The following is a 15,943-nucleotide window of genomic DNA, read 5'->3' on the forward strand; positions in this document are numbered from 1 at the left end:
AAAAAAAAAAAAAAAAAAAAAAAAAAGAAAGAAAGAAAGAAAAAAGAAAAAAAAATTTTTATGATTACATGTGCTTAGCAAAAAGTATGAAAAGATAGACCCAGGATGTCAAACACAGTTGGCTCTACATGGTGGAATAATGTGGCTTTCCTTAGTTTATATTTCTTTTCTGTACTTAAAGAACTTTTCTGTAATGAGACATGAGTAGCGAATCTTCTTTATATTAGAAATACAAAGTCATTTGCAAGGTATCTGTATAAGTATTACTAAAGGCGTATCATATGATTGGGTGTGGTGGCACACACCTTTAATCCCAGTACTTGGGAGGTTGAGGCAGGAGGATCGCCACAAGTTCAAGGCCAGCCTGGGCTACATAGTGAGTTCAAAGCCAGTCTGACCTACCCAGCAAGACTCTGCCTCAAAAACAAAACAAACAAACAAACAAAATGAAACTAAAGGTGCATCATAAACTCAGGGGCATTTAGGACTTTTTCATGAGAAATAGTCTTCAACAACCAAAAGACGGAAGTGGTCATCAGAGGTACTTCTGTCACCTAGACAGCACAAATCTGAAAAGGAAGATGGGGGAAAAGAAGGGTCCTTTCTGCCTTCAGTACTAGAGTCCCTGGATTGGGGAGGGGTCCCCTTTCCTGACTCAGCACTTCAGAGTCTTGTCCCTAGAATACAGAAGTGTGACCAGAAGGGTTGGGGGATGATTATATAGACTGAAATCAAATTCTCAGCATGAGGTCCCCTCTTTGAATTAAAATTGCACAGGCAAACACATCTAGGAAAAACTTTAGCAGCAAGGCACAGAAACTGGCATTCAACAAAGGACACTAACTCACAGGATGCTTGGCTGAAAGTCTCCCGGTCACAGTTCCAGTCTGATTCCACGTAGAGGAAATAGAACCCTTGATCGATTAAAAAGAATCTGTGTAAGCCACGGCAATGCTGTTTGGGGCTCTTCACTCACAACACTTACTGCTTCTCTAGAGGCCAATGAGCTGCAGACCCTGAACTCTCACCTCTGAATGTTCTTCTGCATGGGGTCATGATGGGTGAAGAAGGACGTGTCCCTCTGCCCCAAGGAGAAGCAGCAACAGGACGGGTAGGCCTTTATGTCACTTACGAATCCAGTGTATGGGGCAAGTGGGGGATGAGCTGACAGGTCAAGTTGGCACTGTGAGTCACCAACAACTTGTTACTTGAGTAGCCTCAAGTAAGTCACAGAACATCTCTGACTAGTCTCCATGTGTATGAACTAAACAATAACATATATCTCAAATGGTTCCAGAAGACAGACAAGAATAGCTGTAAAAGCGAGAGGTCAGCTGCAGAGCTTCCTCTCAAGTGGACAGTCTGGAGGCATAATGCCAGACCTGTGCTGCGTGGAAACCCAAATCATACCAGAACCACAGTTCAAGAACCAGTTCTAAGAACACTAGACCATTTCATCATTTACTAGAATTATAAAAGTTCTATGTGTATCTGAACTCATCTATAAGCATATTCCTAGTCACATCACCATTTCTTTGTTTAAAGCCTATTACCTGTTTCATGCATGCTAGTATCCCATCTACAAAGGTCGACTTGGTCTTGTGAACCTAAATCACAAAGACAACAATAATCTCTTCATTAAATATTTAAACAAGAACAAGCACCAGAGCAGCACTTCACGCAGGGCCAGGTATGTGCTGCTGGTCACCTCAGATGGCCTGAGGTGGTGCCAGGATTGAATAACAGTGGCTCACAGGGAGAGATGCCATCCTTCCCTTTTAAAATAAATCTATTGTTCTACAGTGACTCTAAATTTACAGAAAAGTTGCGAAGATAAGCAGATAAATACCCAGCCCAGCGTCCCCTGTGGGGGCTCTTTTTATTTCTCACGCTTCAGGAGAAAGGGCCAACTAGCCCTAGCGTACTCCCAAACACAGACAGTAGGCCACAGGCTCGGTAAATAACAGGACAGTGGTGTGAGTGATGATAACGTTTTCAGTGTTGCTCCCAAACAACAAAACCTGGGAAGTGAAGGGCAGTTGGGTGAACAGAGAAAAGGTGAGTGCCAGAGGAGGTGAGGTGTGTCATTAACCCCCGGCAAACATTACTGGTAAAGACAAACCCTGCTCTGGAGCTTAGAAACCAGGAGGAGGCCGGGGCTTCTGTGGATACTGGCAGAAGTCTCACTCACACTGAAGTCATGAGCAAGGACACAGTGTCAGTCTTTTTAAATGATCCCTTTGGTTCCCAGGGCTAGGTAGGATAACTGCAGACTTGAGTAAGATCATGTCAAGGTTCAAGGAAGTACGGTTAACATAAGATCAACCTGAGAAACTAACTGTACCCCATTAGAGAACTGTCAGGGCACTTTAGCAATGGTGATTTATTAACAGGGACAGGGACAGGCACTTCCCCTTCATCACAAACTCCTTACCAAAAAGTCAACTTACCTGCCTGTATTCCAAAATTATCTTGGGTAAGGGATGAAGGTCTTGCAGAGAATTTAACTAAAAAATAAAAATACAGGATATGAAAAAAATCAACATTTCAAAAAGTCAACATTTTAAAAAATCAATAACTTTTCTATATGCCAATAATGAACTATCTGAGAAAGAAAACAGGAAAATAATTCTATTCATAATAGCTTTAAAAAAAAACCCTAGTAATCAACCTAACCATGGAGGTGAAAAACCTCTACGGTGAAAAATTACAGAACACTGAAGGAAGAAATTGAAGAAGACACTAGAAAATGGAAAAGTTTTCCTATATTCATGGATTAGCAGAATTAATATTGATAAAATGGCCACATTATCAAACTCAATCTATAGATTCAATGCAATCCCCATCAAGATTCCCATATTATTCAGAAAACTAGAAAAATAACCCTAAAATTCATATGGCAACACGAAAGACCTAGAAAAGCAATCGTATTACCTTTCCTATCACTAGGACAAAATATCTGACACCACAGTTTAAAGGAGGAGTTTCACTTCGGCTCATGGTTTCAGAGGGTTCAGTCCATGGCCAAATGGCTCCCAGGCAGAATGGCATGGAGGAAGGGGATGGTGGAGAAAATTGGTGTAACACATAGTAGCCAGGAAGCAGAGAGAGAGGCAGAGAAAGAGAGGCCCCTCAGAGGCAGCACCCAGCGGTGCCTGTCCTCTCTCTGGACCCCACTTCCTAATACCACATTCAGCTCTGAAATATTAATGGAATAATTCATTCATAATGAATCCAATCTCCTTCCAAAAGCCCCATTTTCAACACATTAGACTTTGGGGGGACATTTTAGATCTAAACCTCAACAGCAATTCTAAGTCAAAAAATCAATGCTGGCAGCATCATAATATCCTATTTTACAACATACTACAAAGCCATAGTAACAAAACATCTTGGCTGGCCCACTCTACCACCTTGCCCTACTCTTTCCCATGTGGCTTCTGCTGTTTAATGTTTTGACTTCAGGGCCCATCCATCTATCTGGCATGAAGTGGTACTGTGTTGATTTGCACTGCTGTATAGGATTCAGTACAGGAATGCAGGAAAATTATTTATCCATCCTATCTCTGAGGGATATGCAGGGTTTTTTTTTCTGCTGCAGGGCAGTCACAAATAAAGCTACTATGAACAGCCTGGTACATGGATTTTAGTTAGCGAATGTCCATGGTTCTGTGGGACACATACTAAAACAGGTGTGACAGAGACAGCTGGTCCACACCAGCAGAGACGTTGCCAGCACTCCAAAGCAAAGGCGCAGTCAGTCCCCAACTGAAACAGATGCAAGTTCCGGCTGTTCCACACCTTTGCCAATGATGCTTTCCAGGTCTGGATTTAGCTGCTCTGCTAAGTGACAAGTGACATCTCTATAGTTTGTAATTTGTATCTCCCGATGACTAATGAAGTTGGCCACAGTTCATGTATTTATTGACTAATTATATATCCTTTCTCATTAAATCCTTGTATCTGGTTCATTTGAAGAATTGGTTTGTGTGTCTTCTATACTTTTTTTCCCCTTCAGTATCGGGAATTGAACTCAGGACCTTGTGCTTGCCGAGTCAGCACAGTGCCACTGAGCTACATCTCCAGACCCAATATACTTCTTCATTACAGTTTTTTTTTGCTCTGAACAAGATTTTTTTTGGCTAGTCGTATTTAAAGTATCTTCCGCCCTTCTGTGGCTTGTTTTTTTTTTCACTTAATGGTGCATTTCATAAACACAGATTTTTAATTTTACTGTCAACTAATTCATCAATCTTTCCCTTTGTGGTTGATGCACTTTATGTCCTGTTGATAAATGTTTACCTACCTCAAGATCTTTAAGTATTCTCTCGCAGTATCTTCTCTGGGCTTCAGTGTTTTGCTTTTGTACTTACATGTAGTTCACGTGAAGTTCGTTTTTGTGTGCAGTATGAGATGTCAGTCAGGGCTGCCTCATGTGTCCGTGCAGTGAGTTCCCCTTCCTCACTGCGCTGCACGACCCCTGTCAGAGACTATGTGCTTCCTGTACACACACAAGTGTCTCTTTCTGGATTTTCTTTTTCTTTTTTCAGTACCAGGGATCAAACTCAGGACCTTCACTTGCAGGGAAGACACAGCACTACTGAGCTACATCCCCAGTCCTTCTTTCTGGATTTTTTATCTTGGTCCATTGACCTGTTTCTCCTCGAGCCCACACTAAAGGTACTGCTTAATAAGTTCCTAGCGATTCCTATTCCTTTATCATCAGTCTGCTATCCAGGAGACTAAGTGCTCTGATAGTGCCTCCCCCAAGACTATCTTGGCTCTTCTCAGTTGTTTTTGTTTGTTTGTTTGTTTGTTTGTTTGTTTTGTCCTGGGGATTGAAGTTGGGACCTTGCACTTGCTAGACAGGCAGTGGCACCCCTGAGCTAAATCCCCAGCCCCTCTCTTCTCAGTTTTTAAAACTTCCATATAAAATTGGGAAACAGCCTGTCAATTTCTACCAAAAGTCTCTGGCCAGGGTTTTAATTAGGATTGTTTAGAATCTATAAATCAGCGCAGGGGAGAGCTAATGATACATGATTTTAATGTGAACCATCAAGTCATATCAATCTTTGAATAAAGACTGAGGACAGAGTTGAAGTTGTGGCCACAGAAATACAAACAGGAGTCAACACATGCATTTTCAGGTGCAGACACCGTCCAGGGGAGGGATCTGGCCAAAGTATAAGCCAAGATACTCTTAGGGGGATGAAGTGCAGGAAAATACCCAAGAAAACTGCTTAGTGTCACCTAACTCTCTTACCCCCATACTTCATTCAAAAACAGCTTTCCTTCCCACAGCCTGCCTGTGTATCTGGCTGGACATGAGTAGTCTGAGTACACTTGAAAGAATCAGGTGTCTTAGCATACAATACTGTATACAAAGTTCTGCAAATGCTGGTTAAGGACTGGAGGCAGAGGACATGGGCTACTTGCAGCTTGGCAGCTGAATCAAAGGCTGTGTTGGCTCCTGGCCCCACATTCTTCTGACCGCCATTCCACTTTGGCCACACCACGGTCTCCCACTGGCATCTCCCCTCCCTGACCTTTAAGTGTCAGTTTCTCAGAGTTCAGCTCTGTGCTTAGCAGTGCCGGCTGCATATCAAGATCAGCAGGGGAGCTTAAAAAACAGCCCTGTGACTGGGTCGTGATCAGTTGTGTTCCTGGGTATCTGTGTTTTCCAAGTATCTAGGCAGGATGGAGGACCACTGTCCGAGAGTGGCCCTGACAGTTCTCAAGGATGCATCTCCAACACAGATATTCATGTGGAGCTCCATCCCACAGACCTGACCGCCTAGGTGACATGGTGCATAGCAGGGTCTCCAGGGCACACTCAACACTGAACACTTGACATCTCCCAAAGAAACTATCCCTCTCGCCATTTTGCCTGAGTAATGGCCATATCTGGCCTGGCAACTCAGAAACTCTGGAACTACACATCCTCACTGCTGTTGACTCTCATATGACCATTCCAGGAAGTCCTTTCTGTTCTACACTTCACTGCCATTGCCCAGACCCCAGTGACAGCCTGTTTATTAATGAGTCTTCTCCATTCTCCAACCAGTAGTAAGAGTGATCTTTTAAAAACATACCTAATACCTACTAGAACTGACAACACCAAATGCTGGTGGGGATGAGAGACAAAGAAACTTTCACTAATTGCTGATGGAATACAAAATGATGCAGACAGTTTCATGGTTTCTTACACAATTTAACATATTCTAAGATGGGTGTGGTGGTGCACACCTACAAACTCAGCACTCAGGAGGCTGAGGCAGATGGATCACTGGGAGTTTGAGGCCAACCTGGACTGCATGGGGTTGGGTGGGGAGCCAAAGAACAACAAAAATTTAACATTCTTACCAGATGATCCAGTAATCATGTTTTACTATTTACCTAAAGAAGGTGAAAGCTTGTATCTGCATAAAAACCAGCATACAGATACATACAGCAGCTTTAGTTGCAAATGATAGCATCTGTAAGCAACCAAATGCCCTATAGTTGGGGTGTGTGTGTGTGTATGGATAAACTGTAGTACATGGACACAATAAGATATTATTGAATGCTAAAAATAAATGGCTATGATACATTAAAAATCAGGGAGAGAGTCGGGGATTTAGTTCAGTGGTTCTGTCCGTCTGCCTTGCAAGCACAAGGACCCGAGTTCAATCCCTGGGACCAAAATAAATAAATAAATAAATAATTAAAAGGCTAGTGTTGTAGGGAAGGTGGGACGGGTAGGGGAAGTGTAAAAAGGGAAAATAAAAAAATGTGAGATAATGAAAAGATGGAAATAAAGTAATTGTAGATGGGAGAGGAGGAGGGGGTGAAGGGAGGGCAGGGACAAGGGGAAAAAATGAGAACCAAAACTTGTCATGATGTAGAGGTACAAGATCCCAACAATGAATGTAACTGTACTGTATCCCTAAAATGTACCAATAAACTCAATTAAAGCTGAAAAAAAAAAAGGCTAGATAATATATGATAGCAACCACAGTTTTTGGCTTTTTTTTTTTTTTTTTTTTTGGTACTGGGGATTGAACTCAGGACCTTGCACTTGTGAGGCAGGTGGAAGAACCACTGAGCTAAAACCCCAGCCCCCAAAATAATATTTTATTCTTTTTTTTTTTTTTTGGTACTGGGGATCAACCTTGGGATCTTGCGTTTGCAAGGCAGGTGACAGAACCACTGTGTTTATGACATTCTTGAAGAGACAAAGAGATAAAAAGATCAGAGGTTTCCAGGAGTTGGAAAGACCAAGGGTTGAACAGGCAGAGCACAGATGATTTTTAGGGCAGTGAAAATAACTATATACAATGGTGGACACATGTCATTACACATCTGCCTAATCCCACAAAATATCCAGCACCAAGAGTGAACTACAATGTAACGCAGACCTCAGTGATAATTATGTGTCAGTTACAACAAATGTACCAGTCTGTGAGTGTATTAGTTACTTTCCCATTGCTAGGACAGAATGTCCAATTCTCATAACTTAAGGGAGGAGAAGTTTATTTTGGCTCATAGTTTCAGAGGGTTCAGTTCATGGGTAGCTCCGCTCCAAGGCAGAGGAATGTTTCTCAATCCATGGCAGCCAGGAAGCAGTAAGAGAAGAGGGGAGCCAGAGACAATCCACTGATGAGTATAATATCCTCACGACCCACTCACCTTCCAAAATCCTCATACTCTGAACATAGGAGACTTGTGGGGTCATTTTAAATCCAAATTGCAATGGTGGGGGAAGCTGATGATCATGCATGGGTAAGGATAAAGAGTATAAAGAAAATTCTGCCTTGATTTTGATTTGAAACACTTTCTGCTTGATTTTATTGTGAAACTAAAACTATTCTGAAATAGTCTATTCAAATATGTGAGCCATTCCAAGGCCACCCATTGTATTAAGATCTGCACTCTGCAAAATGGCCTGAAGACCAGAGCATGATGAGGTCCTTGCCCACTTCTCTCTTGAGCACAAGGCTGCCACCTGACTCTGGAGCAGCCAGAGCCGCCCTTTTGGCAGGCTCTGCTTCCTGTTTGTGATGTGGGTGATTCCTGACCTTTAAGCTTCTAGTTATACATAATTTTTTCAGAATTCTTTCTGGAAAATTCAATCTAAAGTCCATCGTTCTCACTATATTTTTGTCATGACCTTGTTTTTGCTTAAGTGGGCCTTATCCACTGGATGAACGTGTCCCTGTGATAGTTGGTTTTAGGTGTCAGCCTTGCTGGATTTAGGAATCTTGGAGAGCTGATGAAGTACTCTTTTGGGGTGTACCTGGAAACACCAGGGCAGCCTGGTGTGAGACTGAGTGAGGAAGATCCACCCTCTGTGTGGATGCCACCATCCACTCAGTCAGGGCCAGGATTTTAAAAAAAGAGGAAAGGTGAATTTACCTTTTCTTGGAATCAGAACACTAAGCTCTCTGGCCCTTGGAGTTTAGGACTTATTACCAGTAGCTCCTGAGCCTCTTACGTTGGACTAAGAATCACATCATCGGCTTCTCTGGGCTAAGGCTTTTGGGCTTGGACTAAATCATATACCAGCATCCTGGTCTCTAGCTTATAGATGGACAGTTGTGGGTCTGCTTAGCTTCCAATTTCCATGACCCAGTTTCCCTAACAAATCCCCTGGTTTTTGTTTTCTTGTTGTTGTTGTTTGTTTTTGTTTGGTACCAGGGATCAAACTTGGGACCTTGGGAGACAGGCGGCGGAACCACTGAGCTAAATCCCTGGCCCACAAATCCCCTCTGCATAGCTGCATATATCCTAAGGGTTCTGTCTTTCTGGAGAACCCTAATACGGTTTTTCACTGGAACAGGTATTTCATGATGACAAAGGCCTTCCTTACCAGGCTATAAACATCTGACACAGTACCACAATAAATGTTTGCTAAATAAAATAGGGAAGATGCCTGTCCTATTCATGGCAGTATTGCACAGTCCATCAGTATGCATGATACCCACCAGACACCTACCAGAGGATATGCATCATCGCTTCAGTTTGTGGAAGGTCTGAGGGGCAACTTCCAGAAATGAGGAACAGCTAGTCCAGTCTGCCGGCCACGATTCTGACTCCCAGATCAGATCATCTTCCCAGTATCTGAATCCCCTACAATGCTCTGAAAACATGTGCCTTCATTGGAAGAAAGAACGCCAAAGCCTCCATGTGTGGTTAAGGAGGGATTCCTGTTCTTGCCTCCCTGTGTTTACTGAGGTGTGGGAATTCCCACTGCTCCACAGCTGGTGTGGAAGGAGGAAGAGCCCTCCTGTGTGAGCCACAGGTACAGTAGACATGTTGGTGAGTCCTGACAGTGAGTGTAGAGCTGGTAATGTGGAGGTCATATTCTCTGACCATAGTGCATTTACTTCAGAAATCAATAAGAGAATATCTGGGGAGCCCCCCAAATTTTGGAATTATAAAGACACTTTCAAACAATTCAGTGATCAAAGAAGAATTATAATGGAATGAGAACTACATGGAATTGCTGGGCATGGTGGCGCACACCTGTAATCCCAGCACTCGGGAGGCTGAGGCAGGAGGATCACAGTGAGTTTGAGACCAGCCTGGGCTACACAGTGAGGTCAGTCAGTCTCAACTACATAGTGAGATCCTGTCTCAAAAAAAAAGAAAGAAAGAGAAAAAGGAAAAGAAAAGAAATACATGGAATAAAACAATAAGGAAAAAATTGGTTCATGTGAAAAGCTGAAGGCTTACTGAGTGTCCACTGGGCCTCAGTCACTGTTTTGAGCACCAGAAGAACTCCAGGAACAATGTGAAGTTCAGGCCTTGCTGGAACTCAATCCCCAATCAGTCCAGGGAGCTGAGCCTAACAATTTGTGGCTGATGCCTAGATACCATTAGTTTTTTTTCTTTTTTCTTTCTTTGGCACTGGGGATTAAACTCGGGACCTCGCTCTTGTGAGGCAGGCGGCGTGGCAGCACCACTAAACTAAATCCCTGGCTAGACACTACTGTGAACCTCTCTATGCTATGCAGGAAAGGGCAGAGAGGAGGGGAGAAAGCTGGGCTGGGAAGGGCTGCAAGGTTCACCAGGACCTGTGAAGGGGGATGCAGGGAAGGAATGGACAGGAGTCCTAATCTTCCCCTTAGAGGCCTGGGTATGTATTACCTACTGATAGTCATCACGTTAATGCACAAAATGAACAGCACGGCCTGTTTAGTTAAAGAAGAGAATGAGGTACGGTTCATGTCAATCATGTCTTTGTAGAAAAAAAGAATCTGTTAAAGACACTGTCTCAACACTGTCCAGAGGAAAACACTGTAACACCAGGAAAGAATTAAGACTTCTTTTCTTATACCTCTGGCTGTCTGGAGAGCACAGGAGCTGCAAGGGAAGGGCAACAGTGCCAGCTGGTGCTGGGGCAGAAAATGATCTGCCTGGGATCCCCTCTTGCAGCTGCAGAGAACACTTTGTGGCTTTGCCAGGTGGCGCCACCATCAAAGTGTTAGAGTCCACTGTCCACCTCTGCTCTGCTGGGGTCTCTCCAGCAACATGGGGCTCAGCTCCCAGGAATACCTCTGTCCTAGGCTCTTGGAGTAGACAGACATTCGGTTTTACGCTGTTTTAGTAAGGGGAACAAAGTGAGGTCTTTGACGAGTACAACTTACATTCTAGTGGAATAAGCAAGCAAACACCTGAGATCACACTAGTAACAGTAAGTAGTATGCAGAGAGCAAATCAAGGGAAGACACATGGAATGACAGGCATTACTGCAGAGACTGAGCAGAAAGCCTTTTGAAAACAATATTTAAGCTGACAATCAGAAGTCAGCAGGCACAGTTTGTGGGCAGAGTCTGGGGGCTGGGGAAAGAACCTGTGAGGACTCACAGAGCCATCAGGCTCAGAGAGGAGTGCCAGGACCAGGGGAAGACCTGGCTCCATGGCTGGAGATGCACTCGATGGCTTGGGTTGGATTCTGAATGTGATGGTAAACCTCAGGAGTCAGGGCAGTAACATGATCTGTCTAAGGGACTGGCTAGGAGACTTGGAGTAAATCAAGTGAGAGAGGACACATTTTTCAGGAAGAGTTTGGGACTTGCCATTGATGAACTTGAAAGAAAGTCAACAATGACTCTCAGGTGTTTGGGTCCAGTGGATAACAATTATGGTCAACTCTGACTGTTTTTTTTTTGTTTTTTGTTCTGTTGGACATACAAGCACTCACACTTTCACTGAATCTTCACAGATATTTTCCCTCCTGGGAAAATATCACTTCTTATAGATCAAAAAACCAAGACACAAAGCAGTCAGATAAGGTGGCAAGTGGGCATAGGGATGGACCCTAACATCCCTGCTCCCCTACTACTCCACCTTGGTACCTGAGGACCTAAAAGGAGGGTAGGACCCTTCACTTAGGTGAAGAACAAGATCTGGATGACTGCAGATCCAAGCCCCTCCACGAAGCATCTTCTGTAGGAGATGACTATTCACCGAATAACCACCCAGAGCTGCTAGGACCAGGTGTGGACTGGTGGTGAGTAGCTCCATAGGAGCCTGTGCTCTAAGTGCCACCATGGGCTGAGGCAAGCAGGTAGATGTGGTGCTGGAAAGGCAGGATGCTAGAGGAGGAGTCTCAGAAGTAAGCTTGTTCTACATCAAAATCCAAAGATCATGGCACAGGAGGCAGAAAGCAGAGCCTCAGGCTGCTCTCACAGTGACAGGAGTACACTTACTCACTGACCTCTACTCTGCAACGTATCAGTAAAAATCACTTGTTGGCTTTGAAAATCTATTTCTGCTCTGACACTTAGTAGAGCAGAATCTCACTAGCCTTGATCTTTTAAGAGTTTATTCCTCTCAAGAAAGGGGTAACTAAAATTCTCTAAAATGAATGTGGAGAAGGAGAAGACTAGTGATCTCCATTTCCAATCCCTTTTGGGGACACAAAGTATGAATTCCTGACTGGATTGTTTTTTTTTTTCATGATTACATTAACAAGCAATTATTTATTAGATAAGGAGGATATGCTCAGTGCCGGATGAGTGACTGTAATTATGTACAGCTTACTGACATTTCTCTCAGCATAGAGGAAGCTGGAGCACACCCACTGTAGTCCGGCCATCCTGGACACCTCTGGACAACTAGCAGCAAAGTGGTAGATCTTCTAAGTTTTACAGAGACTTTTTTCTTTTAGCCACTAGATTTTTCAGGAAAAATTCACCTGCTTTATACGAAGAGCGCACCAGAGGGCCACTTGCTGTGTAACAAAATCCAAGTTCATGTCCTACTTTTTCCCAGTATTTAAACTTTTCAGGAGTAATGTATTCTTCAACCTTAAGGTGGCGTTTTGTGGGCTGCATATACTGCCCTAAAGTTAAACAGTCCACATCTGCTTCACGAAGTGCTTTCATTGTTGCATACACCTGGCTCATCATTCTCACCCAAACCCAGAATTATTGATGTTTTCAAAATAACAGCAGGCTGAGCCTCCTTAGCATGTTTCAGCACACGCAGAGACTGGTCGAAGTTGGCCCGGGGATCTCGAACTTTCCCCTGTAGTTCCCGAACTGTTTCGACATTGTGAGCATAAACATCTAATCCTGACAGGGCAAGCTTCTCTATTGCCTTAAGATCTCCTCGGAAATGAGGGGTGAGGCATTCCACTAGAATTTCTGGATTCCTTTCCTCTGAGTATGACACAGTCTCTGCAATGTGCTCGGCTCCCCCATCAGGTATATCACCTCGATCTACAGAGGTCAGGAGGACATAATCCAGGCCCCACTCTGCGATCGCTATCGTGGTGTTGTAGGGCTCGCTGGTATCCAGGGGAGGTGGGTTTCTTGCAGTTTCAACAGAACAAAATCTGCAACCTCTTGTGCAAGTATCACCCATCAGCATGATTGTGGCTGTGGCAGTGGCATATTCACCGCCTCCCCAACACTCTCCAATATTGGGACATCGAGCTTCCTCACACACTGTATGGTGATTTAAATTCCGTAATGTATTTTTTAGTTTATTGTAATTTTTCCCCACTGGAATTTCTGTCTTTAGCCATGGAGGAAATCTCAACCTTTCTCCTTTCTGGTGTTTTAAATTTCCTTTATATTCATCCCAGTTGCTCTTGTCTGCAAGGTCACCTGATACAAAATCTTGAAGGTCTGGCCCATTCTGTAAAAGTTCCTTTTTTTTTATCTGACAAGGAAGTTAATGCTCTCAGCGGGCTGTATAAACATCTTCCAAACCCCGGTATGGTGCGCCTGCTGGGATTTATATGGTCAGACAGAGCCTGAATTAGCTCACTGGGCTTCGTGACACCCGTTGTGGGACTTCTGCTTCCACACCCTGACTGGATTGCTAAGAATGTGTTTTAAGGACAAAGCTCTACCAAATGACCCTTTGCCAGAAGTCCAGCCAGCCAGTGACTCCTGGAGAGCAACCATCTGCCTGTCCTGGTCCACATCCCAGAGCCCCACTGTGGGTGGGAGCACCAGGTCTAGCAGGCTGCCCTGAGGAACAAGGAGTGCTTCCCCCATTGCAGATGCCGAGCATGTTGCAAAGAAGGATGTGGGACCCTTACCACAGCCTCTGACGTGGATGGGTGCTTCTGTGGCCTGCGTCTGGGTAAGCTCTTCCTAGGACTCAACAGGTGCAGCTTCAACTTGCCAAAGAGGATCTTCAAAAACAGCAATGCACACGTGTGAGAGAGCTCCCAAGGGAGGGAGTGAACATCACCATTACAGGTAAGGCTACAACACAGAGGAGATGTGCTCAATAGATGTTATAAAAACCCTTACATTCTCATTTGGTACTTTTCTCAGATTTAAAGGATTTGACCAAATGAATTCACTTGTGAGAGAATGTGAAACTATTTACATACTATTTAGACAATCAACCTAAAGTAGTATTTGTAAATTCAGAATAAATCTCCTCTTTAACTCTTGAATAAAAATACATTTTAGAAAGAACTAAAATTTAGCATTACCTCTCTGAGTTGATTATTACTCATTATAAGAAACTGTTCTCCTGCAACAAAGTGGGCTTCTTGCTCCAATTCTTTGAGACGAGCCTAAAAATACAATAAACACAATTAGTCTATTCATAGTTTTCACATTAAAATTACTTAATTTGTTCACTAAACAATTCCCAAGAAAAGATCTTAAAGGAATAAAAACAATCTATACACAGGGCTGGGGATTTAGCTCAGTGGTGTCGCTGCCCGCCTCATAAGCACAAGGACCCAAGTTTGATCCCCAGTACCAAGAAAAACAAATCTATATACTTTACTGAAATAGACATTAAAAATATATATTTTGACTCATGGGGGAATGCTCAGGTTCATAAAATTATTCTCCCTCAAACCTAGGGACACAAACTGAAAGAAGCAAAAATAATAATATATCAAAATTGGGAGGGCAAACATTAGAACTAGAAAAGGGAACGAGCATCACATAAAATAAGACAGAGAAAGAGAGTTAGAGATCATAGGCTGTACCCAAATTATATCAAGATGTCCTATAAATCAGAATAAAAATGAATAAAAGACTGGAGCAGATCCTCCATAGAAAAGAAACTCTTCACAGCCAGTGACAGTTGAAAAGCACCACATTAGTAAGCAGGAAAACAGAATCTAAACTCAAGTTTGGTTGTCGTGATCATAATCTGGAAGCTACCAGATGCCTCTGGACAGTGGGGCAGACACCACTGGGACACAATCCACAGCTCTGAGGGCCCACAGCGATGCCGGTGGGGCAGAGGCACAGAGGTCTGAGGGGAAAGTCAAAGTCACCCACAAACCACTGACTGACTTACAGATCAAAAGCAAGCAAATATCAAGTCAGCACCGATGTGGAAAATGATAAAGAAAAGCAACAACCAAACACACGACTACAAAGGAGGGTGGCGGTCACTTCCAGCAGCAAGGAGGGGGTTCAGCAGGGAAAGTACATGGGGATCTGAACATCCCATGCTCTGGCTCAGGAGAGTTACACTCCATTTTCCTTTGACATAATTCAGGTGGAACATTTTTATACATTTCCCATACATTTTTCTCTATTTTTATTTTTCAGGAAGCCCAAGAATTCCCTCACCAAACTCTAAAGGGTAAAGTCCTTGCAAGAAAAAACTAACTTTTGAGAAGGAGCCTGAAGATCCATTAAAGAATATCACACATACCTACTGGATGCAACGCCCCCCTCCATAGATGCAGTGTGATTTGAGTCCTTCAGTGCTAAGTTCTCCCCTCAGGGTCATGGAGAAGGAGGGACAGTGTCAGCACCAGACTGGGGCCAACAGGGCAGGGGAAAAGCACAGTCTATTGAGACTGATGGAGAGAAGCGACAGCTCACCCCAAGAAGCGCTGACATCCTCTCCATTTCTTCTTTGTTCACCTGAATCTTGTGGTTTTCCATCACTATGATTCAAAATCAATTCAGACCATATCTGTGTTATATGAGTGAATTCTGTTCAGTATAGAGGAGAAAGCCCCCTCCTCGTGAGGACACAATGACAGCAACTGCTGTGTCCCCAGCGCATGGCCTGGTGGTGTTCTCATATTAAAATCAGGACACACGAACCCTGACAGAGCTGGCCTTTGGGGGAAGTGGAGAGTCACCCTGGCTGTGAGGATGAGCTCTCCTGTAGGTATAGCAGGACCCAGGCAGGGGCAAACGTGGGAAAGAGGCCTTGCAGGTGATGACCAAGGGTCCAAGGGGAGTGCAACAAGCAGAATCAGAAACAATGGCCAGCAGAAGAGGGCCCAGCAGGGCTTTTCCTCTGGTAGACAGACCAGCAGGGGTCCCCAAAGACCAAACGTCAGATCACTCATGTTCTTCCACACTGGGAGGTGACATGGCCCAACCCCTCATTTCAGAAAGGAAAATAAAGGACTGGCACCTCTTGGAACCCAGGAGATATAGTACCTATTGCTAAATCAGCCACACCGAAGATTCATTTCCAAACAATGTGAAGAATTCTCTGGTAAAAT

General features: G+C 43.7%; 2 protein-coding genes across 8 annotated transcripts in view; both read right to left on the bottom strand.

Moving 5' to 3' along the window:
- Poln (DNA polymerase nu) overlaps positions 1-15,943 on the bottom strand; it is a 125,408-nt gene that overhangs the window by 60,837 nt on the left and 48,628 nt on the right. For all 7 annotated transcript variants that reach the window (XM_019210322.2, XM_019210319.2, XM_033758849.1 and 4 more), the window contains exons 10-15: positions 15,306-15,370; positions 13,943-14,026; positions 13,538-13,633; positions 2,451-2,507; positions 1,554-1,607; positions 849-914 (exon numbers count right to left, since the gene is read on the bottom strand). In XM_019210322.2, coding sequence (XP_019065867.1) covers positions 849-914; positions 1,554-1,607; positions 2,451-2,507; positions 13,538-13,633; positions 13,943-14,026; positions 15,306-15,370 — 422 coding nt within the window. The remainder of the gene's footprint in view (positions 1-848; positions 915-1,553; positions 1,608-2,450; positions 2,508-13,537; positions 13,634-13,942; positions 14,027-15,305; positions 15,371-15,943) is intronic.
- Positions 12,057-13,493, bottom strand: LOC104874704 (lipoyl synthase, mitochondrial-like). The gene is given in 4 exon segments (XM_033758780.1): positions 12,057-12,386; positions 12,388-13,149; positions 13,151-13,217; positions 13,354-13,493. Coding segments are annotated over 4 exon segments (1,224 nt in total). The 3' UTR covers positions 12,057-12,131.

This window comes from Fukomys damarensis, unplaced genomic scaffold (assembly GCF_012274545.1).
Source record: "Fukomys damarensis isolate Sample0158 unplaced genomic scaffold, DMR_v1.0_HiC HiC_scaffold_35, whole genome shotgun sequence".
NCBI classification, from domain to species: Eukaryota; Metazoa; Chordata; class Mammalia; order Rodentia; family Bathyergidae; genus Fukomys; species Fukomys damarensis.